The sequence below is a fragment of the Bos taurus genome, chromosome 5, assembly GCF_002263795.3.
Source record: "Bos taurus isolate L1 Dominette 01449 registration number 42190680 breed Hereford chromosome 5, ARS-UCD2.0, whole genome shotgun sequence".
Lineage (NCBI taxonomy): Eukaryota > Metazoa > Chordata > Mammalia > Artiodactyla > Bovidae > Bos > Bos taurus.
In genome coordinates, this window is record NC_037332.1 from 102,157,649 (window position 1) to 102,185,279 (window position 27,631).

The 27,631-nt window shown below is 40.5% G+C and overlaps 1 protein-coding gene across 1 annotated transcript in view; it reads left to right on the top strand.

The window, feature by feature from the left end:
* The first annotated feature begins 821 nt into the window (after positions 1-821).
* LOC112446748 (antigen WC1.1-like) overlaps positions 822-27,631 on the top strand; it is a 29,453-nt gene continuing 2,643 nt past the window's right edge. Inside the window, 5 exon segments of the mRNA XM_059887278.1 lie at positions 822-2,011; positions 10,069-10,398; positions 22,398-22,706; positions 22,796-22,978; positions 22,981-23,112. Of these exon segments, the coding sequence (XP_059743261.1) occupies positions 1,939-2,011; positions 10,069-10,398; positions 22,398-22,706; positions 22,796-22,978; positions 22,981-23,112 (1,027 nt within the window). The 5' untranslated portion in view covers positions 822-1,938.

Here is a 27,631-nt window from a genome sequence, read left to right on the forward strand (position 1 = left end):
GGGCAAATAAGTGACTGTTGTAAAATAATGGATTAATATTAGCATATTTAGAGGGAGAAAAACATATGTTCAATTGAACTTTCTCTCTTTTTATTTACCTGAGTCTCAAGGACAGAGAAGCTAGGTCTGCTGACCAGGATGAGGTGTTCTTCCGGTGGGGATGTGACAGGGCTGTGGACTGGTCCACAGCTGCCCTCAGGTGTGGGATGGGGAGGGTGTGAAGCCATTTCTGAGCTCTGGTGGGGACTCTGGGGCATGTGTGTCATAGGTGGGTCCTTCCCACATTTGTGCTGAAATGAAAATCAGGGTGACGGGGCCTCAGGGTGGGTTTTTGTGGACCACAGAGGGGCATCAAGGGAATCTTGAGCCTGAGGGAGTATGAGGAATGAAGGCAGTATGTTAGTGACCTTGAATTTCAATGGGGGAGCTCTATCTTGCATCACTTATGGCCCTATGCTGTCTCTATACTCATCCCTGGGCTACTTTCTGGAGAGCATCTGGGAGCTTTTCTGATCAGTGGAAACAGAACAAGGCAACAATGGCCACACTGGACATCAGACCCTTCTGCTTGGCTCTGTGCACCCAATCTACCTGGGCTTCCATTCTTGCTGCCACCTTTCCTCTTAGACTCAAAATGAATGAACCCTCTTTTGTTTTCTGCTTCACTCACCTCTTCTTTGCCCCTTGCATGCAGCCACTGTGCAGCAGAATACTTTCTATTTATCCTTCTGTCTAGGGGCAGTTGCTTTAAATTATATTTTACATCTTCTTTAGTTATGGCTTATAATACAAGGGTGTTCTGAATCCTATAAAATCAAACTCTCAATATGCAAAGAGGGACAATGTGAAGTTTAGAAAACCCAAATCTTTCTAAGTTATATATTTTCTTCTCTTAGATCCCCAAATCCTATTTTGGCAGGCTAGAGTTGAATGATAACTCCTACTTTCTCTTTGTTTCCTGTAACAGCAATCTCTTTCTCTCTTGAAGCGTCATTTGTTGACTAGCTGAGAGGGATATTTCAAAATAAAATTAATGCAATAAAGGGAAAGGGACTTAGCATGTCTGAAAATCCCTTATAGGGCTTCCCAGATGGCTCAGCAATAAAGAACCTGCCTGCCAAAGCAGGAGATGCAGGAGATGTGGGTTCAATGCCTGGGTTGAGATGATCCCCTCAAGAAGGAAATGGCAACCCACTCCAGTATTCTTGCCTAGGAAATCCTGTGGACAGAGGAGCCTGGCAGATTACAATCCAGGGGTCACAAAAAGTAGGATACAACTGAGCATACATGCACCTTCTCTGGGATCCAATCTCCAGATCATTCTGTGAGGAGAAGACCTGCAATCTCATCCACTCAACTTAATGGTTCCTTCCCCACTTTCTCCACAGTCACCTGTGAATTCCTGAAATCCTTGTCCTCATTTTCTGCTGGCCCAAGAAATGTTCTTGTGTTTGAAGCCTTCTTGTAGTACTCTGCTTGATCCTGAGCTCAGTGCTGGGGAAGATCAATGCTTGATACCACCAAAGTTATTCTCCGTGGTCCAGTGAATTCCACAACCTGACCCTGCGAGATCTTACAGTTCTTAAGGATTGGCCAAGGTAATCAGAGGAAAGAATGGTACTCATAGTTTTTGATGCGACTTTTCTACTTCAGCCCTGGTCAGGGCGCCCAGCTCTCAGGATCACGGAAGCGGGAGGTCAAAGGACTATGTTGCTCATATAAGGAGATGTTGAAGATTCAGAAGCTCATTGGTGTCTGAGCTGCAGAAAGTGGCAGATGCAGCCTCCAATAGTGCCTGAAATGGTGAGAGGTGTCTCTACTGGCTTGCAGGAGGGAAGGTGTAAGGGGTGGTCTATATAGACCCCGGTCAGCACCCTGACACCTTCTCACAGGCTGATCCTGCAGCTGGGACTGTGACCTTGAGGACGTGGGGTCAGGATGGCTCTGGGCAGACACCTCTCCCTGCTGGGACTCTGTGTCCTCCTCCTTGGCACCATGGTGGGTGGTCAAGGTAAGAGCTGCCCCTCTGTCCTGGGTCCACACCAGGCAGTGCACGCCTTGGTGAAGGGAAAGGTGTCTGTAGCTGTAGAGCCGAGCCTCAGTGTTTTTGACCAAAAAGGAGCCACGCTGACTGTGAATACTTGTCCGTCTCCTGTGGGGGGTCCACTGCTAGTTGTGGCAGATTTTACAGAGCAGTGAGGTTTGCTCTGGACTGAGCTGGGTCAGCCTGAGTCCCCTCCACTCCCTCAGGGAGCTTCTAGGGTCCCTGTGGCTCCCAGTGTGTGGAAGCTCCAGCGACTGACCTCAGCTGGGACTCTGGGCTGTTCCCACATGCTCCACGTGTTTGGTGTGTGAGCACTGCCACTGGGTCCCCATGTTTCCTGTGTGTATGCTCCTGTAGGCTCTGTGTTTGTGTTTGTGTTTGTGTGTGGGAGGGTGAGGAGTATGTGTGTGTGTGTGTGTGTGTGTGTGTGTGAGTGGGTGAGTGAGGAGTGTGTGAGGTTGTGTGTGTGTGGAGTGTGTGTGTGTGTGATTGTGAGGCATGTGTGAGGGTGTGTGAGGAGTGTGTGAGGGTATGTGAGGGTATGTGGGTGTGGAGTGTGTGTGAGAGTGTGTGTATGTGAGGAGTGAGTGAGGAATTTGTGTGTGTGTGTGGAGTCAGAGTGTATGAAGAGTTTGTTTGTATGTGTGTGTGTGAGGAGTGTGTGGATCCTGTCTCTGTGAAAGGAATGGAGCTGCTGAGCAGGGACTGAGTCCATTGGTCTGTGAAGCACACAGGGTCCCACAGGGCTGGGTATCCTGGCCACTGCATGTAACCAGATCAGAGATAATGGTGCACCTGTCTGCCTCTCTCTGGCTCCTCTCTACCCATCCCCCAGGCTCCCCTCTGCTTGTTGCCCTGTTTGCCCAGCACTGTGCTCTGTGAGAGGCTCTGCCTGCTTACCTCACCTGTCCCCACCAGGTGTCCATTACAGAGCAGAAGCCCACAGCCAGGAGAGGGGACCTCTTGTCTGTAGAGATCAGTTGATGTGCAGCCACAGGTGTATAAGTTCCCTAGTCTCTGCCCCGGTCCCTGTGACATTTCCTGATGTGCTGGGGCCCTGGGATGGTCCTTTCCCCTCCCAGGATCTGCTGTGACTCTGTAGGGAGCACTTTCTGCCTCGTGCCCTCTCCTGTTCCTCCCTGGAGCTGGTTTCCCCTGAGTGAGAGGACGGCGGGCGTCAGGGCTGGGGCTGCGGAGAATCTGGTCTCCAGCCTGGAGAAGGCAGCTTTCTCAGATGTGGGTGCTGATCTGGCTGAGACTCTGTGCAGCCCTATCTTGTCTCAGAGCTCACTGTCATCCCCTAGACCTCAACTTTGAGTCCACAGCTCTCCTTGGGAAGTCCCCTCCATCCTCATCTTTGCTCCTTGAGCACTGGGCAGGTGCTGGTGAAATATCTCCTTCTGAGGGCTCTGGAGGTCAGAGGTGGGTTTTGGTCGCACAAGGGGGAGATGATGGGTGTTTTGATGCATGGCCCCGTCCTCTTACAAGAAAAATTGTAGGAAATTTCATCAGTTGTTTTTTAAGAAGCAAGAATATTTCACCAAAGCAAGCACTATTTTCATTTTCTTTGAAACAACACCATTCAGAGTTATCCTATAACATTTTGTTCTTCTACTTCATGTTACAGTAGACTTTCTCCTTGTAGAATAATAGTCTTGGCCTTTCCGAGCACCTGATGATTTCTCACATGTTACAGGAATCTCCACCTTGAAATTCATGATGGGCATTGGCATAAAACTATCTCAAATGCAATTGATGCCATTAGCGTAGATCCTCAGGATTACATAATCTGGCATATATTGTTTTGTATCCTGTTTTTACAATCCAGAATATATTTTGGGCATTTTTCTATATCATTAACTATTCTTTTACACACTAAAGCATTTTATTGTAGAATTAAAAAATACAGGCTATCACAGGGATAGTACTGAATATTTTAACTGCCTCCAGCTATTTCACTATATGCAGAAATGCAATATGCTCACCTGACCATCTATATTGAGCATTTAGTTGTTTTCAACATTTTTTGCTTTTATGAAAATGTTACTCTGAACTTCCCTGTGTTTAAGTGTAGGACCACCCATGACTGCTTCTCTTAATCATATTCTAAAGGTGAGGTTTCCAGGAATTCCCTGGTGGTCCAGTAACTAAGACTCCCTGCTCCTAGTGCAGGGTCCCAGATTCGATCCCTGGTCAGGGAACTAGATTCCACATGTGGCAACCGAGAGTTCGCATGCTGCAGCTAAAGATCCTGCATATGGCAACTAAGACCTAGGTGGTCAAATAAATAGATAAATAAACAAATATTTAAATGTCGAAAAAAAAAAAAGTGGAGTTGCTGTTTTATAGGCTGAGTACCTCTAAGGCTTTAAGGCTTTGTACCCTATACCTTTACGGTTTTTGGTACATAGAGACTAATGCTTGCCAGAAATAGCTGCACTGAACTTTAGTTCTACAAATGGTGAATGAGAATGTTAGTTTCCACATAGCTTCACCAACTGTGTCTTCTTACGAGGTTCTAAAATCTTAGCCAGTTTGGTAGGCAAATACTGGCATATATTAGCTAATTTAATCCTTCGTTTGTCAATTACTTTGCTCATTACATTTATCCTTTTTACCTTGTGATGGCTATCATTTTTGTCATGATTTGTATTGAAGCTCTTTATACTACTACTATCATCTACTGCAACAACCTACAGTGCACTTACTTATATGAACTCATTTGAGCACACAACAGTCCAGTGAGCAGAATATATTTTTTATCCACTGAACGGATCACTGAGGCAAAGCAAAGTCACTTGCCCAAGATGAGTCAGTTGTAAGACACAGAGATAAGACTTGAAACCAAACAGTTTGGGTGCAAGTCCCTGTCCTATTGAATTACATTATTTATAGACTGAATATGCTTCCTTCAGTTTACTGTTTGATTTTTTTGGCTGTACCAAACCAGACCAGGAATCAAGCCTGTGGTACCTGCATTGGAAGTGCAGAGTCCTAATTGTTGGACCACCAGGGAAGTCCCTCACGGAAGTTTCTAATAATATTAATTGCCTGTTAAAATTTCCCATTTTTTTTCCACTTTCAGAGCCTTGTCAAGCATGTTCTTCCCCACCTCAAATTTAAATAAATTAATTTTATCTGTAATAATTTTATGAATATATTTAAATGTGTAAATACTAAATAATTGTGTAAGTTATTTTATGTATGATATGACATTCTACCTAATTTTATTTTATTTTTTCCAATGTCATTCCTGAATTATTTATTTTTCTTTTCTTACTGATTTAAATGCCATAAATGTGCTAAATTATATCATTTCCACACCTTCTTTTCAGAATTTATTTAGACTTTCATTCCACAAATACTTATTAATTTAAAGGTGGGTTTGTGGGGCATTCAATCCATATCCTTTGCAATTCACCAGATGCTGAGGCCCTAATGATGGTGAATAAAGCTCCCTGGCCCATATTAACTGATAGTCTAGTGAAGCTGGACAATGAAACTAGAAATTATAATAAACTCTGATAAGTGCCATCAGTGGGGACACCAGCGGGGTTTTTTTTTTTTTTTCCCAATGAGTTATCTTTTCGCATCAAGTGGCCAAAGTATTGGAGCTTCAACTTCAGTATCAGTTTTTCCAATGAATATTCAGGGTTGATTTCCTTTAGGATTGACTGGTGGGATTTCTTGACAGGCCAAGGCACTCTCAAGAGTCTTCTCCAGCACCACAGTTCAAAAGCATCAATTCTTCGGTGCTGCTTCCCGGGTGGTGCTAGTGGTAAAGGACCCGCCTGCCAATGCAGGAGACATAAGAGATGCAGTTTCAATCCCTGGGTTGGGAAGATCCCCTGGAGAAGGAAATGACAATCCACTCCAGTATTCTTGCCTGGGGAATCCCATGGATAGAGAAACCTGGCAGGCTGTGGTCCATAGGGTCACAAAGAGTTGGACACTACTGAAATGACTTGGCACACATGCACACAGCTTTCTTTATGGTTCAACTCTCACATCCATACATGACCACAGGAAAAAACACAGCTTTGACTATATGGACTTTTGTTGGCAAACTGTCTCTGCTTTTTAATACCCTGACTAGGTTTGTTATTTGGAGAAGGCAATGGCAACCCACTCCAGTGTTCTTGCCTGGAAAGTCCCATGGACAGAGGAGCCTGGTAGGCTGCAGTCCATGGGGTCACTAAGAGTCGAACACGACTGAGCGACTTCATTTTCACTTTTCGCTTTCATGCATTGGAGAAGGAAATGGCAACCCACTCCAGTGTTCTTGCCTGGAGAATCCCAGGGACGGGAGAGCCTGGTGGGCTGCCATCTATGGGGTCGCACAGAGTCGGACACGACTGAAGCGACTTAGCAGCAGTAGCAGCAGCAGGTTTGTTATGGCTTTTCTTCCAAGGAGCAAGTGTCTTTTCATTTCATGGTTGCAGTCATTGTCCACAGGGATTTTGGAGCCCAAGAAAATAAAATTTGTCACTACTTCTACTTTTTTCCCATTGAATTTAGTTCAGATGACCATTTCAAGTATTAAAAGCTGAGAAATATATTCCAAGCTCCCATTACTATTATTCCTGTCATTCTTTCCCTTGCATTTGCAAAAGTTTTTGTCTCTCTATATAGTTTTTTTTTAATCTATTGTTTCCAGCTTTATTGGAAGGTAATCACCATATAATAAGATATAAGTGAAAGGTATACAGTATGATGACTTGAAATACATATGTATATATTCTCCAGTGAAGACATGCTATGCTATGCTATGCTAAGTCACTTCAGTTGTGTCCGACTCTGTGTGACCCCATAGACGGCAGCCACCAGGCTCCCCCGTCCCTGGGATTCTCCAGCCAAGAACACTGCAGTGGGCTGTCATTTCCTCCTCCAATGCATGAAAGTGAAAAGTGAAAGCGAAGTCGCTCAGTCGTGTCCGACTCTTAGTGACCCCATGGACTGCAGCCTACCAGGCTCCTCCATCCATGGGATTTTCCAGGCAAGACTACTGGAGTGGGTGCCATTGCCTTCTCCAAGTGAAGACATACAGGTGTCCAAAAAACACATGAAAAGATGCTGAGCATCATTAATTATCAGAGAAATGCAAATCAAAAGTACAATGAGGCCTCACCTCACACCAGTCAGAATTGGCCATCAAAAATTCCATAAATGATAAATGCTGGGGATGGTGTGGAGAAAAAGGACTCAACCAAGAGCAGACTCATTGGAAATGATGCTGGGAACATTGAAGGCAAGAGGAGAAGGGGGTGGCAGAGGAGGAGATGGTTAGATAGCATGATGGTTAGAAATCATCATGAATTTGAGCAAGCTTCAGGAGATAGTGGAGGACAGGTGAGCCTGGAGTGCGTCAGTCCATGAATTCACAAAGAGTTAGACATGACTTAGCAACTGAACAACAACAAATAACTGATTCACTCTGCTGTACAGAGGATACAATATTGTAAAGCAACTATACTCCAATAAAAATTAATTTTAAAAGGATACAAATGAACTTATTTACAAAACAGAAGCAGACTTACAGATATCCAAAACAACTTATGGTTATACAAGGGGAAATGTTGGGAGTTAGGGAGAGGGATAAATCAGGAATTTGAAATTAACACACACACACCTTGCTATATATATGATAGATAATCGACATGGACCTACTTTATAGCACAGGGAAGTCTAACCAGTATTCTGTGGTAAGCTATGAGAGAAAATAATCTAAAAAAGAATGAGTGTATGTATTAAAATATATAACTGAGTCACTTTACTGTACACCTGAAACTAACACAACATTGTAAATCAACTATACTCCAAAAATTTAAGTATTAAAAAAGAAATACATATATATTTTGAAACTATTAACATATTTAAGTTAGTTAACACATTTATCACAGCACATAGTTACTGTGTGTATGTTATGAGAACTTTTAAGATTGACTTTATTAGTAATGATTAAATATGCAATCCAGTATTGTCAACTAAGATCATGACAACTGATTCCATCATTTCTTGGCAAAAAGATGGGGAAAAAGTGGAAACGGTGACAGATTTTATTTTCTCAGGCTCCAAAATCACCATAGATGGTGACTGAAGCTATAAAATCAAAAGATGTTTTCTCCTTGGAAGAAAAGCTATGGCAGATCTAGGCAGCATATTAAAAAACAGAGATCACTTTACCAATAAAGGTCCCTATAATCAAATCTATGGCTTTTCCAGTAGTCATGTATGGTTGTGAGAGCTGGACCATAAAGAAGGTTGAGTGCCAAAGAAGTGATGCTTTCAAACTGTGGTGCTGGAGAATACTCTTGAGAGTCCCTTGGACAGTGAGGAGATCAAATCTGTCAATCCTAAAAGACATCAACCTGAATATTCATTGGAAGACTGATGCTGAAGCTCCAATACTTTGGCCACCTGATGTGAAGAGCCAATTCACTGGAAAAGACCCTGATGTTGGGAAAGACTGAGAGCAAGAGAAGAAAAGAGTGACAGAGGATGAGATAGTTGGATGGCATCACCAACTCAATGGGCATGAGTTTGAGCAAACTCCAGAAAATAGTGAAGGCCAGGGAAGCCTGATATGCTGAAGTTCATGGGCTTGCAGAGAGTAGGACATGACTTGGTGACTAAAAAACAACAATTGTCAACTACAGTCACATGTACATTCCATACCCAGGGCTTATCTATATTCTAAGTAGAAGTTTGTACCACCATCATCTTTTCCTCCCACTCCCATCCCTACCCAGGCAACCCCAATTTACTCTCTTTGTCTATGAATTTGTTTTGTTTTGTTTTTTTAGAGTTCACATATAAATGAGACCAAACAGTATTTGCTTTTCTCTGTCTTACTTCTTTCACTTAGCATAAAGCCTTCCTACATTAGTTATGTGTTGCTGTGCTACAAATTACCACAAAGCTTGGCATCTTAGCCCTCATGATTAGAGCCCGTGCTCAGCAACAAGAGAAGCCACCAGCATGACAGGCTCATACACCACAATGAAGAGTAGCCTCCACTCTCTGTAACTAGAGAAAGTCTGTGAGTGGCAACAAAAACCCAGCACAGCCAAAAATAAACAAACTAAACAAAACAACAGCTTAAAGCAGCAAGCATCTAGCACCTCATTTCCATGGGCTAGGAATTGGCAAGGATTACCAGGGTCCTCTGACTTGTGTTGTCTCACTGGTTCAATCATCTATCTGAAGGTTCAACGAGGGTTGGGTACCACTCAAACCCACCTGGTTGTTGGCAGCATTCAGACTCTAGGAGACTGTTTAACTGAGAGCCTCAGTCTCTTGCTGGCTGTTGCCAAGAGGCCTCCCTTGGTTACTTGTAGTGAGAGTATCTCCATACACAGCTCACAATGCGGCAGCTGGCTTCATTAGAGCAAGAGAGAGAGAGTAAGATAGGTCACCAAAGGGAAACCAGAGTCATCTTGAAACCTAATCTCTTAAGTGACATCTCATCACTTTTGCCAAATTCCATTTGTTACATGCATGTTACTAGATACATTGGAGTGTGGGGATTACACAAGGGCATGAACACAGGTGACAGGAATAACTGGGACACTGTGGAGCCTGTTACCCCAGCCCTCTGTTCCTGAGCTGGATGAGATGCTCCCTATGGACAGCGAAGGAGAGGGAGGATTCCTCCCTGGGTCCAGGGCCATGAGCTGTAACTGAGACAGAGAAGCTGGGCCCTAGTAGCCTTGGGCACATCTACAGGGAGGGCAGCATCCAGAGTCCCTGAAGGCCTGTCCTTGGTGGTGTCCCTGGAGCTGGTTCTACAGGCTCGTGAGAAACACCTGGTTCCTCACTTCCTGCTCCAGGTTCAGTGATGGCACATTGGGGGCTTCAAGTTGGCCATGGTGGGAATGTTTAGACCATAAAAGTCAACACATGCAGGGATTTTTTTTCCCCTCAGAAAGAAGGTTTTTTTTTTTTTTTTTTAAATACTTACCAGCACACCACTGCACTCTCTCTTAAAATCTCTCCTGTGTCCTGTGTCTGTGTCTCTCTTGCAGTTCTGGAGCTGAGGCTGAAGGATGGAGCCCACTGCTGTGAGGGGAGAGTGGAAGCTAAGTACAAAGGAGAATGGGGCGCAGTGCATACTGAGAACTGGCTCACAGCATTTGTAGAAGAGATGTGCAGACGACTGGAATGTGGAGTTGCCATTGATGCTCCCAGAGGGTCTTATTTTGGACCAAGACTTGGCCCCATTTGGTTTTTATATGGTTCTTGTGAGAGTATAGAGGCTGAATCAACTTTGAGTATCTATAAGTGTGTTCATATTGATTTTAAAAACTATAATGACACCTTCTCTCATGACCAGGATATTGGAGCAGTCTGCTCAGGTAAGGCCTGTCTGGTCTGGGAGGGGATTCCCAGCAGGAAACACCTCCGTCTTATTCACAGAATGACCATGGGGAAACCAGATCACATGCTTTAGAGCACCCTTGGGGGAAGACTCTGGTCACACTTGATTCTTAGAGCATTAGGTTCTCAAGGGGGGTTAAGGGTTTGCTTGGCCCTGGACAGTAAAAACTCTAGACTTGTGGACAGCTGGACCCTTCAGATCTCTGTGATGTGTCATAAGAGGCAGGGAGGTGATGTCAAATGTTACAAACAGGTACAACTGCTGGGTTATACTTTCATACAATGATGTGACAGATTAGTTTCATCATGATTATTTTTTATTCTATTGAGATGGCCAGTCAGGTTTGGCCACAAGAGAGGGCAAGCATAGTTTATTACACTCTCTGGTCTTAAAGAAACAGAGTCACCAGAGGTATGAAGGGATCATATCAGGGAGGCTGCAAGGAGGTTGACTCAGCAAAGCATGAGAAGCCAAAAGAGAGAGTGAAGACACATGGACAAGTGACAACACCAGGAGTCAGGGTGCAAGGAAAAGGCATGAGGGGATTTCACTGGTGCATTTGAAGGTCCTAGGTCACAGTCAGGGCAAGAAGGAGGATTTGTGGCAGGAGCTAGTCTCATCACCTGGCCACCTCGGTGGGGAGCTCGCATTCTGTTTGTGGGGTTGTTGAAGGAGAAGCAAAATATGAAGCTTGGAAATTAACAGCACAGCAGCTGAAGCACATCAAGTGTAACAGTCAGTGAGGCTAATAGGACCTGAAGTGACTCATGGGAAGTGCTCAGTGCTAAGCGCATTGGATTGTGCCAAGGTGGAGACAGTAAAAATAGCAGTGAGACTAGGGTATGAGTAGGTGGTCAGTTTCCAGTTATTATTACAATGGTGGAAGATCTAGGTGCTTTGCACATTAATCCCATCCGACCAGGTGGACTAGAGGAAAAGTCAGATATCACGGTGAATTCCTAATGTAGGTAACTGAGTCTTTAAAAATGGTCAGCCATCTGGTGGGTGAGACAAGGGGAGACCTGAGAATATTTGCAGTACATTTCTAGCAGCTCATGGCTAATCAGCTCTTTTGGGGAAGATCACCAGAAAAGTGATCTTTTCCAATCTCACTCTCAGAAGATCTTTGATGATACTAGTTGAGACCCCTAAGAAAAGAATTACTTTCATTTTAAGCTACTTTATTGAGATATGACTGACATACAAAAAGCTGTATATATTTAATGAATACAACTTAGAACTTTGGGAGGTAAGTATACATCTGTGAAATCATTACCACGATCTATGCAAAAACCTATTCATCACTGAAAATGTTTTCTTCTGTTATTACTATTATTATTATTAAAAATAATTAGTTTCAAGGGGCATTTGAGTTTCAGATAGGAATTTTTTGTTTTAAGAAAATCTGTTTTCTGGCATTTCAAGTAACATTTCTATTGTTACCATGCCCTAATCTTGGTTTCAACTGCAGATAAACTTGTGGAAACACTACATGGGTTTCCACCTTATTTTGATAAATCAGCATCTGAGTAAAAATGCAGTGTGTGGTGCTGTAAGTTTATGTGATGTTGGAGCTCCTAATGTTACTGTTTTGAGAAAATCAATGTTTCAATATTAATTTGTTAAGATACACTTAAAAATTAACAGGATGCTATGGCATTTTAACCTTGATTATGGTTTTTACTCCCTAATGCTGCTCTAATTTAGATTTTCACATGTTTATGAACTGTTCCAGTTTTTTTGTGCTAATCTCTTTGTCAGTTTCTTCCCTCTGGTCTATCCCTTCTATATTTTCAGAAACATGTTTTAGTGAAGGCAGGTCACTTACACAGGAGAAGTAAGAAGAGAATAGCATGTCTGTTTCAATTCTCTAATTGAAACTGAAGTCTTGCAGTTTCTTCTCAATTTTAGGAAAGTGGTGTGAAAGAAAATTTCACCCTCTTTATCAGATTGTTGAAGGTAAAGTACTTTGTTTAGGATAAATCCAGAGTAGAAATCATTTCTGAGCTCTGTGGAAGAGCTGACATTGGAGGACTGCAATTGTCTTAATGTGAAGTTTTTAAGAAACTTCAGTTTTTTTTTTTCAGATTTTCCATTTTTTTATGCTTTCAAATATTGGTAGTTGTATTTTCAAGGGAAGACATGGCAAGGACCTAACAGAAGTAAAAGTGATAAAAAAGAGGCAGCAGGAATACAAAGAAGAACTACACAAGAAAGGTCTTATTGACCCAGATAACGATGATGATGTAGTCACTAACCTAGAGCCAGATATCCTGGAGTCTGAAGTCAAGTGGGCCTTAGGTAGCATTAAGATGAAAAAAGCTAGTGAAAGCGATGGAATTCCAGCTGAGCTAGTTCAAATCCTAAAAGATGACACTGTTAGAGTGCTGCACTCAATATGCCAGCAAATTGGGAAAACTCAGCAATGGAGTTCCACAGGACTGGAAAAGGTCAGTTTGTTTTCATTTCAATCCCAAAGATAGACAATGCCAAAGAAAGTTTAAAGTTCCACACAACTGCACTCATTTCATATGCTAGAAAGGTAAAGCTCAAAATTCTTCAAGCTAGGCTTCAACTGTACGTGAACTGAGAACTTCCAAATGTACACGCTGGATTTAGAAAAGGAAGAGGAACCAGAGATCATAGTGCCAACATCTGCTGGATCATAGAAAAAGCAAGAGAGTTCCAGAAAATAATCTACTTCTGCTTCATTGACTATGCTAAATCTTTTGACTCTGTGCATCACAACAAACTAGAAAATTCTTAAAAAGATGGGAATATCAGACTACCTTACCTGTCAAGAAGCAACAGTTAGAACCAAACATGGAACAATGGACTGGTTCAATGCAGGAAAAGGAGTATGACAAGGCTGTATGTTGTCACCCTGCTTATTTAATTTATATGCAGAGTACATCATGCAAGATGCTGGACTGGATGAGGCACAAGCTGGAATCAAGATTTTCATGAGAAATATCAACAACCTCAGATATGCAGATGTTATCACTCTAGTGGCAGAAAGTGAAGAGGAACTAAAGAACCTCTTGATGAAGGTGAAAGGAGAATGAGAAAGCTGACTTAACACTCAACATTCAAAAACTAAGATCAGTCTATGGTCACACCACCCTGAACATGCACGATATTGTTAAAAAACTAAGATCATGGCATCCAGTCCCATCACTTCATGGCAAATGTGCAGTGCTAAGTTGCTTCAGTTATGTCCAACTCTGTGCAACCCTATGGACTGTAGCCTGCCAGGCTCCTCTGTTCATGGGATTTTCCAGGCAAGAATACTGAAATGGGTTTCTATTTCCTCCTTCAGGGAATCTTCCCAGGATGGAAGGGAATCAAACCCATGTCTCTTATGTCTACCTCCATTGGTAGGAAGGTTCTTTACCACTAGCATCACTTGGGAAGCAAATATATGGGGGAGAAATGGAAACAGTGGCAAATTTTATTTTCTTGGGCTCCAAAAGCACTGCAGATGGTGACTTCAACGATGAAATTAAAAGATGCTTGCTCCTTGGAATAAAAGCTATGATAAATCTAGACAGCATATTAAAAAACAGAAACATCACTTTGCTGACAAAGGTCAAAGCTATGTTTTTTTCCAGTAGTCCAGTATGGATGTGAGAGTTGGACCATAAAGAAGACTGAGCACCAAATAACTGATGTTATTGAACTGTGGTGCTGGAGAAGACTTTTGGACAACAAGGAGATCAAACCAGTCAATCCTAAAGTAAATCAACCTTGAAGATTCATTGAAAGGACTGATGCTGAAGCTGAAGTTCCAATAGTTTGACCACCTGGTGTGAAGATCCAACTCATTGGAATAGACTCTGATGCTGGGAAAGATTGAGATGAGAGCAGGAGGAGAAGTTGGGTGACAGAGGACGAGATAGTTGGATGGCATCATTGACTCCATGGATGTAAATCTGAGCAAACTCCAGAAGACAGTGAAAGACAGGGAAACCTTGGGTGCTGCAGTCCACAGGGTCACAGAGTTCGATACGACTTAGTGACTGAACAACACTGTATCTTTTACATATTGGTAGGATCTAAAGTGATAAACCCCCTTTCATTCTTGGTGTTGTTAAATTTGTGTTCTCTTAGTTTTTCTTGATTGAATTTTTTGCTAGAGGATTATCAGTTTCATTAGCCTTTCAAAAAGATTACCAGTTGACTTTGTTGATTTTCTTTATTGTGTATGTTTCCTATTTCATTGATTTCTATTAGTTTTTGTTCTCATTTGGGTTTTGTTTGCTGTATTTTTGTAGATTCTTGAGGTGGAATCTTAGATCATTTGCTCTCAGTTTTCTTTTCTTTTCTAATGTAAGCCTCAAGGAAGCATAAAGGCTATAAATTTTTCTCTAAACACCATTTCAGTTGCTTCATGCTGATTTTGAAACTACATAATTTCTTTTGTATTTTATCATCATGAAATGTTCTTTTCTCTCTGAATATATTCTTTATCCTATAGGCTTACTTCATATAATGTTAATATATATAATACAGCTTTCTCTGATCAGTGTTTGCATGGTATATCTTTGTGACCCTATGTTTCTGTGTTTATACAGTGTATGATTTTGTCTTAGTTTATCTAGTCTTATCATCTTGCTTTTAGTTGGAGTGTTTAAATTATTTAAATTTAATGTAATTATTTATATATTGCATTTAAGTTTACTAGCTTGCTGTTTGTTTTATGCTTTTTTGTTCCTATTTTAATCTTTAATTGAGCATTTTAATACTCTATTTTATGTACTCTGTTGGTTTATTGGCTATATCTCTTTTTGCAGAGCTTATCATAATGTTGAAAATATTACTCTTTAATCACATTTTTATTTAGATAGCATGTCACTTAATATATAATGTAAGACCTTATTACAGTATACTTCTATTTCCCTGTTCTTGTTATTTATGTTGTCATATATTTACTTATTATTTACTGTTGTCATATATTCTACTTATAAATCTATTATGATTTTGTAATACAAAATTGTTATTTTTGTCTTAAATACTGTAGTATTTTAAAAATGAGAAGAAGTTTTTAAAATATTTACTTGCAGAATTATCATTTAATGCAGGTTTTATTGCTTTGGGTAGATTCAAGCTTTCATTTATTATCACTTTCCTTTAACTTTTAGACCTTTAGATAACATTTTTGTGTAGTGTATGTCTGATAGCCTCACATTCTATCCTCTGTTATTCATCTGAAAACACTTTAACTTTCTTTCAGGTTTGAGTTATTTTCAAAAGTGTCTGAATTATCTGACTTGCATCACTTCAAACAAGAAGTCAGTAATACTTAACATTGTTCCCCTATATATAGTGTGTCAAAATTTCCTGACTGCTCTTAAGAGTTATTTTTGTTTATGAATGGATTTCAGCAATATATTATCAAGTGCCCTGCTGCTGCTACTGCTGCTAAGTTGCTTCAGTCATGTCCGATTCTGTGCGACCCCAGAGACAGCAGCCCACCAAACCTCCCCGTCCCTAGGATTCTCCAGGCAAGAACACTGGAGTGGGTTGCCATTTCTTTCTCCAATGCATGAAAGTGAAAAGTCAAAGTGAAGTCGCTCAGTCATTCCCGACTCTTAGCGACCCCATGGACTGCAGCCTACCAGGCTCCTCTGTCCATGGATTTTCCAGGCAAGAGTACTGGATTGGGGTGCCATTGCCTTCTCTGATCAAGTGCCCTAGGTGGTTTTATTTAGTTTATCTTGTTTGAGGTTTGTTTAGCCTCTTGGATCAGTGGGTTTATAGCTTCATTAAATTTGGAAAAATTCCATCTATCATTTAAAAAAAATTTTTTTCTACTTATCCTTTATTCTGAATCTCCAAATAACATATTTTACATGGTTTGATATTATCCTTCATGATACTAATTTCTACTTGTATTTTTCTCTCTCTACTTCAATTTGGATAGTCAATTGCTATGTGTTGAATTCCCAATTCTTTAATTTTGCAATGTCTTGTGTCTTGTTAAGTTAATCCAGATACATTTTCATTCCAGATATTGTATTTTAGTTTTAGAAGCTCCATTTGCTTATTTTTTCTCTACTTTGTTTTTATGCCTCAGTAGGTATATTTATATTAGAGGTTTAAAGACCTTATCAGCCAATTAAATCACCTCTGTAATTTCTGAATTTGCTTTTAATGATTGCTCATTTAAAATTTTTTTATGGGTTATATTTTTCTTCTTTGGAAGTCTAGTTTTTTGACTGGATTCAAGCATTACTAGGTAGTCTTTTACCAGAAAGAACTCTAGCAATAAATAATCAGAATATACTCAGAAACAAGGGAATTTTAAAAAATTAAGTAATTGATTTCCTTTTATTCTTTTCAAAATATGCTCCTTGGATGACCACTGATACATTGTCATTTTGGTTGCCCTCCTTAGTTTAAAAAATTTTTATGATCTCACCTTACTTGCCACAAACCCCACCTATATACCTACCCTTCACTTCTATAGCAGTTGCTTACCTTTTTGACAAACCCATCTTTAAATCAATAAACATTTATATATTTAAGATCATGTTTACTTGTGTGAAACGGGAGAAATGACAAAAATCCAGGGTTAGGTGATAGATAGGATGACCAGAGGGTGATGAAATATGCTAAAAACTGATTCAACTAATACTTTCCCCAAATATTTATGTGTCTTATCACTATTGAGGCTTATGCAACTTAAGTTCAGTCGCTCAGTCATGTCTGACTCTTTGCAACCCCATGGACTGCAGCATGCCAGGCTTTCCTGTCCATCACCAACTCCCAGAATTTACTCATGGCCATTGAGTTGGCGGTGCCATCCAATCATCTCATCCTCTGTCATCCCCTTCTCCTCCCGCCTTCAATCTTTCCCAACATCAGGGTCTTTTCCAATGAGTCAGTTCTTCACATCATGTGGCCAAAGTATTGGAGTTTCAGCTTCAGCATCAGTCCTTCCAATGAATATTCAGGACTGATTTCCTTTAGGATGAACTGGTTGGATCTCCTTGCAGTCCAAGGGACTCTCAAGAGTCTTCTCCAACACCACAGTTCAAAAGCATCAATTCTTCAATGCTCAGCTTTCTTTCTAATCCAACTCTCACATCCATACATGACTATTGGATAAACCATGCTGCTACTGCTAAGTCGCTTCAGTCGTGTCCAACTCTGTGCAACCCCAGAGACGGCAGCCTGCCAGGCTCCCCTGTCCCTGGGATTCTCCAGGCAAGAACACTGGAGTGGGTTGCCATTTCCTTCTCCAATGCATGAAAGTGAAAAGTGAAAGCAAAGTTGCTCAGTCGTGTCCAACTCTTAGCGACCTCATGGACTGCAGCCTACCAGGCTCCTCTCTCCATGGGATTTTCCAGGCAAGAGTACTGGAGTAGGTTGTCATTGCCTTGTGTCAGCAAAGTAATGTCTCTGCTTTTTAATATGCTGTCTAGATTGGTCATAGCTTTTCTTCCAAGGAGCAAACATCTTTTAGTTTCATGGCTGCAGTCATCATCTGCAGTGATTTTGGAGTCCCCCAAAATAAAGTCTGTCACTGTTTCCATTGTTTTCCCATCTATTTGCCATGAAGTGATGGGACTGGATGCCATGATCTTAGTTTTCTCCAACTGGGAGCTCTCCAAATAATGGCTTGCTTGCTCTCTACTTTCATCTTCTACCTTTTTAAAAAAATGTCAGTTTCTTTTAACATTATAAAATGTTTAATACATTAAACCCACATGAAGGAAAATTAAAAAGATACAAATAATTGGAAAATCATTCTGTGTTAATAGATTGAAAGAATTAATATCGCTGAAATATCTATACTGCTCAAAGTAATCTATAGACTTGATGCAATCCCTATCAAAATCTCAATAGCATTCTTTATATAAATAGAGAAAAGCCTCAAAATATGAGTGTGTCATTTAGTTTTCATATATTTACGAATTTTTCCTGTTTTCTTTTCATTCTTGATTTCTAGCTCCCATTTTGGTCAGCAAAGACACTTGAATTATTTTGATATTCTTAAATTTTCTGAGACTTGTTTGTGATCTAGCATGTCCTGGAGAATATTTCATGTGTGACTGAGAAGAATGTGTATTTTTCTATACATTGGGTAAAAATGTGCTCTATGGGTCAGTGTATTGGGTGAATGGGCACTGTGTGTCTAGTAATGCCATTTGGCCTATAGTGTTGCTCAGTTCTGTTGTTTTCTTATTGATTTTCTGTCTGAACAATCCATCCATTATAAACAGTGGGATATTTTTGTATTGCTTCTGTTTCTCCTTAAAATCTGTCAATGTTGGCTTTGTTTATTTACATTTTTGATGTTGGGGGCATATATTGAATATATATGTAATAACATGGGTTATTGAGTCTTATTGAACTATTTAATCATTATGTCGCCTGTAATGGTTTTGGCTTAACTTCTCTTTTGCCTGACTGCTTTCTTTTGATTACTATTTGCATGGAATCTCTGTCTCTACCTCTTCACTTTCATCCTATATGTGTCATGAAATCTAAACTATGTAGTTGGGTCTTGTTTTTTAATCTACTCAGGCCACTCAACATTTTTCATTTGGAAGGTTCAATACATTTACATTTAAAATCATTATTGAAAGGTCAGGACTTATTGTTACTACTTTGCTCATTATTTTACGTCTGTTTTGTAGTTCTCTTGTTCTTCCCTTCCATTGCTTTCTTTGTGAAGTGATTTTTCATAGTGCCATGCTCTGACTCTTTTCTCCTTATCTTGTTATCCACTATACTTTTAATTGTGGTTACCTGGGAACTTGCATCAAGCAATTGATAGCTGTAATAGTCTATAACTGAAGTTAAGTACAATTAAGGTAACAACTTAAATTTAATAGCACATGGAAACTCTGTATTTTACTATCCCCCCAACACTTTATATCATTGACATCAGATTTTATTTCTTCACATATTCTTTTTCCACCAGCAAATTTCTGTGGTTATAGTTATTCTTGCTGTGTTTGACTTTTGACTTACAAAACATGGTTAAATACATGTGCTGAGATTACAGTATATTAGTATTCTGTACTTCTCTTCATATTTATCTTTACTAATGAGAGGCAAGACAAGATTAGTGGTGATGAAACCCCTCAGTTTTTGCTTTTTTAAAATTTAAAAAAAAAAACTCTCTTCATTTTTAAAGGACAGTTTGCTAGATAAAGAGTTGATAATTGGCAATTTTTCTCTCTAAGTGTTTTGTATACGTTACCCTACTCTCTCTGGTCAGCAAGGTTTCTGCTGAGAAATCTGCTTTATGACAGGAACTCCCTTATATGTAACAAGTCACTTTTCTTTTAATGCTTTCAAAATTATCTTTGTGCTTGAATTTTGATAATTTAACTATAGCGAGTCTTGGTGTGGAATTCTTCAGGTTCTATCTACCTATGAACTTTTGGGTTTCATAAATCAAGTTGTCCTTTTTTATCTCCCTAAACTTGGGAAATTTTCAGTCATTAGTTCTTTAAATAAGCTTTCTGCCTCTTTCTTTTTTCCTATTGGGGCTCTCATAATGCATGAATAATTTTGCTGTACGGTTTCCCATGCATTGTGTATGAATAATTTTCACTTTTTCCCATCTTGTTGCTGTTCAGTCACTAAGTCATGTCTGACTCTTTGTGACACCGTGGACTGCAGCACACCAGGCTCCCCTGTCCTTCACTATCTCCCAGAGTTTGCTCAGATTCATGTCCAAGCCAGTGATGCTATTTAACTATCTCATCCTCTGCCACCCCCATCTCCTTTGCCTTAATATTTCCTAGCATCAAGGTCTTTTCTAGTGAGTCGGCTCTTCACATCAGGTGGCCAAACTGATGTGAAGCTTCAGCTTCTCCATCAGTCCTTTCAATGAATATTCAGGGATGATTTCCTTTAGAAATGACTGGTTTGATCTCTTGAACGTCCAAGGGACTCGCGAGAGTCTTCTCCAGAACCACAATTCAAAAGCATCAATTCTTTGGTGTTCAGCCTTCTTTATGATCCAAGTCTCACATCAGTACTTGATTTGTTCTTCTAACAAGATAATTTGAAATAACCTGTCCTTAAGTTTGCTGATTCTTTCTTTTGGACAATAGTTTGCCTGAAGCACTGTTTTGAATTTTTCAGTTGAGTTATTGTATTCTTGAGTTTGAGCAATTTTGTCTGGTTTCTTCTTGTGTTTTCTGTTTTTTAGTATAGGTGCTGCTGAAGTGAGCACTGTGTTTTCTATTTTTTAGTTAAACTTTGCCATTTGTTCACATACTTTTCCAGATGGTGTTCAGTTGTCTATTTCTGTTCTATTGTAGCCATTGAGTTTGAACCAATTATTTTGAATTTTTTCTCAAGCAGTTCATAAATCTTCATTTCTTCAGAGTAGTTGCTAGAGTTTTATTGGTTTCCTTAAGTGGCATCTTATTTTGCAGATTCTTCATGATCTGTGTAGTCTTGCATTGGTGAGTGTGCATTTGAAGGAGCAGACACTTCTTCCAGAATTTCAACAAATAAAGATTTGTTGAAATCTGATTTCAACTAATAAATATCTACTGCCTTGTCCTTGAACTGATAGGACTGCCCTTGGTCTTGTGGTCCAGCAAAGCTGGAGTCAGGTTATGTAGCTGCTTCTGGGGCTGCTGTTGTGTCTCTGGTCAGTGGCCCTGTTGGCAGGTGCATGGATGAGTGTCGCTTCCTCTGGGTGCTGAGGTGGGCAAGATTGCTTCCCTAGTGTAGTAGAGTGAGACTGAGCCTAGGTTGCAGGGTGCACTAGAATCTGCACTCACACTCATGTCCACAGTTGACAGTCCTGTTGTCAGGGATGACAAATGGTGTGACTCCTTCTGGATGACTGGGCAGACAGGACTGCCCAGGACCATGGTGGTGCAGGGTTGGTGCCACATCAGGGAGCAGTTTCTGAGTCAGTTCTGTCTGAAGTTGGCAGGCATGTTGCTGGGGGCACACTGTTTCTGTGGGAAAATGAGGGTTGGGGACCCTCCTTTTTTATCATCTCACTGATGTCAGATATAAATACAGAATTAGCATGATGATAGAATTAAAATCAATTAATATCACTCCTTATGGTTCTTTATGATTTCTGTTTCAGAAGAAAAGTCTGTAGTAGGAACTCTTTGGCAAACTCACTGTTTTATAAATTTCCATTCAGAACTCATTCTCTCCCAGGTTTGTTGACAAATACCAAGTTTTCAAGAGAAATGTCTAAGACCATCCCTTCTCTCTCCTGTGACTTTCTGAGCTTACTTAATAGAACAGACTCATCTTTTTCCCCATTTAGGTCATCTAAGAAATTCTTGGAATATTTTGTCATCAAATATTATCAGAAAAATAAAATTTGGTACATTAAAAGTGAATTAGTTATTATGTCAGTATTTCTTCTCTTGAGCCATTATCTGTCTACAGGTTGGCATGCACTAATGGATCCAGCCTACATGATTTTCTCTACACCAAGCCACTTGAGGAGTGGCTCATGGGAGAAAAAAACTGATTAATTAGTAGCAGAAAGCCTCAGAAAAGCTTTCTAACTTTGTCCAGACGATAGATCTCTACACTCTCAGCCATTTTGCTCTGGTTTGGTTCTGCTCTTCATGTCCCACACATTACACATTATTTTCCTGGGCTCTGTAGATCCCAGGGTCCTAAATGAGAAACTTCTCTAACCAAAATAAAATATATGTACCTGGCATTCAGCCAGACAGATGATCTGTCTTGGTCCCTGTAGTTTCCTGGACCTCAGATAAGGAATTCACATTTCTAACCAACCTCAAAGTATACCTTGCTGGGATCTAGTCATTCAAAATTGACCCTGCTTCTGGGTTTCTCTTTAGAAACTTAGTCATGAAAATGCAACTCTGACACTAACTGTTAAATTCTCAGTTCGTGCTCAACTCCTGGAAAGTTTTCACACCATTGCCTGTGACATATTGCTTTCAATTTGCAAGCAAGGAAAATGAATGCTCACTGTGTTTGTCGTTATTTTTATCTTAGGATCTGTGAGTCTGTTTGGAGGGGATAGACCCTGCTCAGGGCGTGTAGAAGTACATTCTGGAAAAGCCTGGATCCCAGTATCTGAGGGGAATTTCACACTCTCCACTGCCCAGGTCATCTGTGCAGAGCTGGGATGCGGCAAGGTTGCATCTGTCCTGAAACACATGCCCTTCAGAGAGTCTGATGGCCAGGTCTGGGCTGAGGAGTTCAGGTGTGAGGGGGAGGAGCCTGAGCTCCGGGTCTGCCCCAGAGTACCCTGTCCAGGGGGCAAGTGTCACCACAGTGGAGCTGCTCAGGTTGCCTGTTCAGGTGAGATGTAGACCAGGACTAACCTCCCTGCACTCTGTTGGGGTAAGGAAATCATGAGATTTTGCTGAAATCCTGTCTTTTTCTACCAGAGTACTCAGAAATCCGGCTCATGACAAACGGCCCTTCTCAGTGTGAGGGGCAGGTGGAGATGAACATTTCTGGACAATGGAGAGTGCTCTGTGCCTCCCACTGGAGTCTGGCCAATGCCAATGTTGTCTGTCATCAGCTCGGCTGTGGAGTCGCCATCTCCACCCCCGGAGGACCACACTTGGTGGCAGAGATGACCAGATCTCAACAGTCCGATTTCACTGTTTGGGGGCTGAGTCTTTCCTGTTCAGTTGCCCTGTGACTGCCCTGGGTGGTTCTGACTGTTCTCATGGCAACATGGCCTCTGTGATCTGCTCAGGTAAGAGAGAGGGAAGGGCTATTGGTACTCAGGATGCTCCTGGAGTGATATGTCTCCAATGGCAGGGAGGGAGTAAAAACTGACTTCAAACGTTAGATATTTCATGACAAAATATGGGTTTTGTCATTATTCATTCATGTTTCAGATCGGGGCAAGAACCATAAAGGAGAATACATATTTTAAGTAAACATAACTATTTAAGTATAATCATAGTGAACAATATATAAGCAAAAAGGGTATACCTCAGTCAGGGATTTTTTTCCCACTGAACCATGTGAGAATTTCTATGCCCATCAGTTTCCTTTACCCGATAACCTCAGCATGTACTTCTTAAAACATCATTCAAATTCAGGGAATTTCAATTTCACACATTATTAACTATTTTGAAATACATCTGAACTTGAAATTGTTTTGTTTTGAAGTTATAGTAGAAAGGTTTAACTACAAATTCAATATTTTTAGTAAATCAGAATTATTCAGATTTTCTATTCATCCATATGTCATTTTAAATGGAACTATTCAAAGAATTTCTCTACTTCAGCTAATTGTGTAAAAGTCTTGGCAAAGAGGGAGTGATGTCAGCATCATGGTGGTTTGCTTCCTTCCTATTTGCTTCTCTTTTTAACAACTAATTAACCATACATCCATGATTAAAAGTGCCTCTGTGAAAGTTGTGGGATCCATAACTTATATCAAAGGACCAGGAAGATGGTCACTCACCTGGGCATCCAGTAATAGGCGGGTAGACATTGGTACAGACTGGAGCCAGCAGGAGCTAGTGAAGCTGTCCCAGCCCCCTGGGCCATGGTCAGGGAAAACATGAAGAAACATGGTGAGTGCTCATTTGGACAGATACCTATAGAAATTGTTAGAAGTCCAGGATTCCTGAAGGAAGAGTTCATTACTCTGTTGGAGCCAAAAAAGTTAAGTTTGAATTATTGGGGAGGATTAAAGGATTTTGCCAGTGCTGCTCCTTACCTCAAGGTGACACAGCATAAATTTGAACTAGCTGGTGGCGCCTCTCTCATGGGTGAAAAGGAAAGCAATGAGCTAGTGCCCACTTGATATTGCTGGGGAAACCAATTTCTTTCCAGAAGCACCCAGAGTTCTAGGGCTGAACCTCCATGACTGAGGCGAGAGAGGAAATATGAAAGATCATTAAAAATGTCAAAGAGTGTAAAAGGGATGCAATTCCTGCGACTACACTCAGGGCTTCAGCAGGAAGCCCATCCATAAGCCTCTAGGAGAATGTCACCCAAAGATCTCTCTCCCTGGGCCTGTAGGTACTCCAAGTCCCTGAGGGTACTAAATCTTTAGTAAATCATCTTTACTACCACCCTTCTGACAGCTGCTTTTGTGTGTTTCCAAGTGTGGAGATGAAAGCAAACTCCAGTAAATAGAGTGATCTCAAAAAACAGACTAGAGTCTGTGGGCAGGGAGGTAACCACAGGCTTGATCTGTAGCTCAACATTCTGCAAAACATGAGAGGTTTTCAGCAGCCTGTTGAGTTTTACGGACCAAAGAAGACATAAAAGCTTAAGGTATTTTCTATAAGATGAAGCAATAAATGTAGAGTGAGTCTATATAAGGTCAGAAAAGAGTATATACCACCTGAAGGTAATCAGTAAAAATTTAATGTGGTGTCTGCTACATCTAAGGCAAAAGCAGCAAAGCAAAATTTCAAGGAACTTGAAGAATTAAAGAAAGTAATCATCACCAAAGAGTAACAGTAACTTTTGACATTTTCCTTTGATTTTCTGCAGCTTTAGTAGATGTGGAGGTTTTCATAGCCTTCCAACCATTTAAAAAAATTCTTAATTATTACATCTTCAAATATTACTTCTGCTGCACTCTGTTTCTCTTCTTCTCCTATTCCCCTTCTTTTTCCTTCTCCTCCTTCTCCTTTTCCTCCTCCTCATCTCTCAACTCTAGGACTCCTCTAAGACACTAATGCTGTGTTCAGTTCTGTCTAAAATTCTTTTAAACCTATTCATTCAGTTCTTAATTCTAGATATTTTATTTTCAGTTGGCAACTGTTCCTTTGATTTTCTTATAGTTACAATTATTTGTTAACTTTTTTCACTTTTCACATTTTGATTCTTTCCTTTCCCTTTTTCCCCTAAACACATTGTTCATAGTTAAAATCCTTATCTGCTAACTCCAGCATATCTAGCATGTGTGTCTCTGCCTTCTCTTACCTTCCTTTTTTCAATTTTTAAATTTGTTGTGTCATCCATCTCTTTACATGCAATGCAATTTTTAACTGAATGAGAAAAATGATGCATAAGAAAATAAGATATCCCAGATACATTTTCTAACACCTGAAAGGATTTATATTCTGTTTTGTTAAGCAAGTGGGAGAAGGGGTTCAGACCACCCAGATGTCTAAACTAGCTAGAGTTGAGCTGTAACAAGTCTGGGTTGCAGTATTTGTAGCACTCAGTCTACCTCTGATTTCTCTGCCCCTGTGTTATGAGCTTTTAGAGTTTATAATTGAAAACCTGAATGTTTTGGTAGCTCAGCAGTCAGGAGGATGAGGGAATACCCACTCTGTTTCCAAGGTGTTTGACACAGTTCTTTGGCCTCCTGCCATTGACAGCATGTTTACTAAGCAGATATTTGAGGAGAAAACCTGCTATATGAGAGAGGCTCTCAAGTCTCCAATTTTGTCACTGCAGCACCAGGTAACCCCCAAATCATGCAGGCTTCTCTGTCCCACTTTGATCCATTAATCCAGGCAACAAATTGGGAAATTCCCATAGAGAAAGAGAAGCTTCAGATCCTTGGCTAAAAATGAAATGATCTCCACTCTTTAGAATTTTAGCACACCCTTCCAAAAACACAAGAGAAGACTCTACACATGCACATCACCAGATGGTCAACACCAAAATCAGATTGATTATATTCTTTGCAGCCAAAGATGGAGAAACTCTATACAGTCAACAAAAACAAGACCAGGAGCTGACTGTGGCTCAGATCATGAACTCCTTATTACCAAATTCAGACTTAAGTTGAAGAAAGTAGGGAAAACCACTAGATCATTCAGGTACGACCTAAATCAAATCCCTTATGATTATATAGTGGAAGTGAGAAATAGATTTAAGGGCCTACATCTGATAGATAGAATGCCTGATGAACTATGGAATGAGGTTCATGACACTATACAGGAGACAGGGATCAAGAGCATCCCCATGGAAAAGAAATACAAAAAAGCAAAATGGCTGTCTGGGAAAGCCTTACAAATAGCTGTGAAAAGAAGAGAAGTGAAAAGCAAAGGAGAAAAGGAAAGATATAAGCATCTGAATGCAGAGTTCCAAAGAATAGCAAGAAGAGATAAGAAAGCCTTCTTCAGTGATCAATGCAAAGAAACAGAGGAAAACAACAGAATGGGAAAGACTAGAGATCTCTTCAAGAAAATTAGAGCTACCTAGGGAACATTTCATGCAAAGCTGGGCTTGATAAAGGACAGAAATGGTATGGACCTAACAGAAGCAGAAGATATTAAGAAGAGATGGAAAGAACACACAGAAGAACTGTACAAAAAAGATTTTCATGACCCAGATAATCACAGTGGTGTGATCACTCACCTAGACCCAGACATCCTGGAATGTGAAGTCAAGTGGGCCTTAGAAAGCATCACTATGAACAAAGCTAGTGGAGGTGATGGAATTCCAGTTGAGTTATTTCAAATCCTGAAAGATGATGCTGTGAAAGTGCTGCATCAATATGCCAGCAAATTTGGAAAACTCAGCAGTGGCCACAAGACTGGAAAAGGTCAGTTTTCATTCCAATCCCAAAGAAAGGCAATGCCAAAGAATGCTCAAACTACCACACAATTGCAGTCATCTCACACGCTAGTAAAGTAATGCTCAAAATTCTCCAAGTCAGGCTTCAGCAATATGTGAACTGTGAACTTCCAGATGTTCAAGCTGGATTTAGAAAAGGTAGAGGAACCAGAGATCAAATTGCCAACATCCGCTGGATCATGGAAAAAGCAAGAGAGTTCCAGAAGAACATCTATTTCTGCTTTATTGACTATGCCAAAGCCTTTGACTGTGTTGATCACAATAAACTGTGGAAAATTCTGAAAGAGATGGGAATACCAGACCACCTGACCTGCCTTTTGAGAAATTTGTATGCAGGTCAGGAAGCAACAGTTAGAACTGGACATGGAACAACAGACTGGTTCCAAATAGGAAAAGGCTGTATACTGTCACCCTGCTTATTTAACTTCTATGCAGAGTACATCATAAGAAATGCTGGACTGGATAAAGCAGAAGCTAGAATCAAGATTGCTGGGAGAAATATCAATAACCTCAGATATGCAGATGACACCACCCTTATGGCAGAAAGTGAAGAGGAACTCAAAAGCCTCTTGATGAAAGTGAAAGTGGAGAGTGAAAAAGTTGGCTTAAAACTCAACATTCAGAAAACGAAGATCATGACATCTGGTCCCATCATTTCATGGGAAATAGATGGGGAAACATTGGAAACAGTGTCAGACTTTATTTTTCTGGGC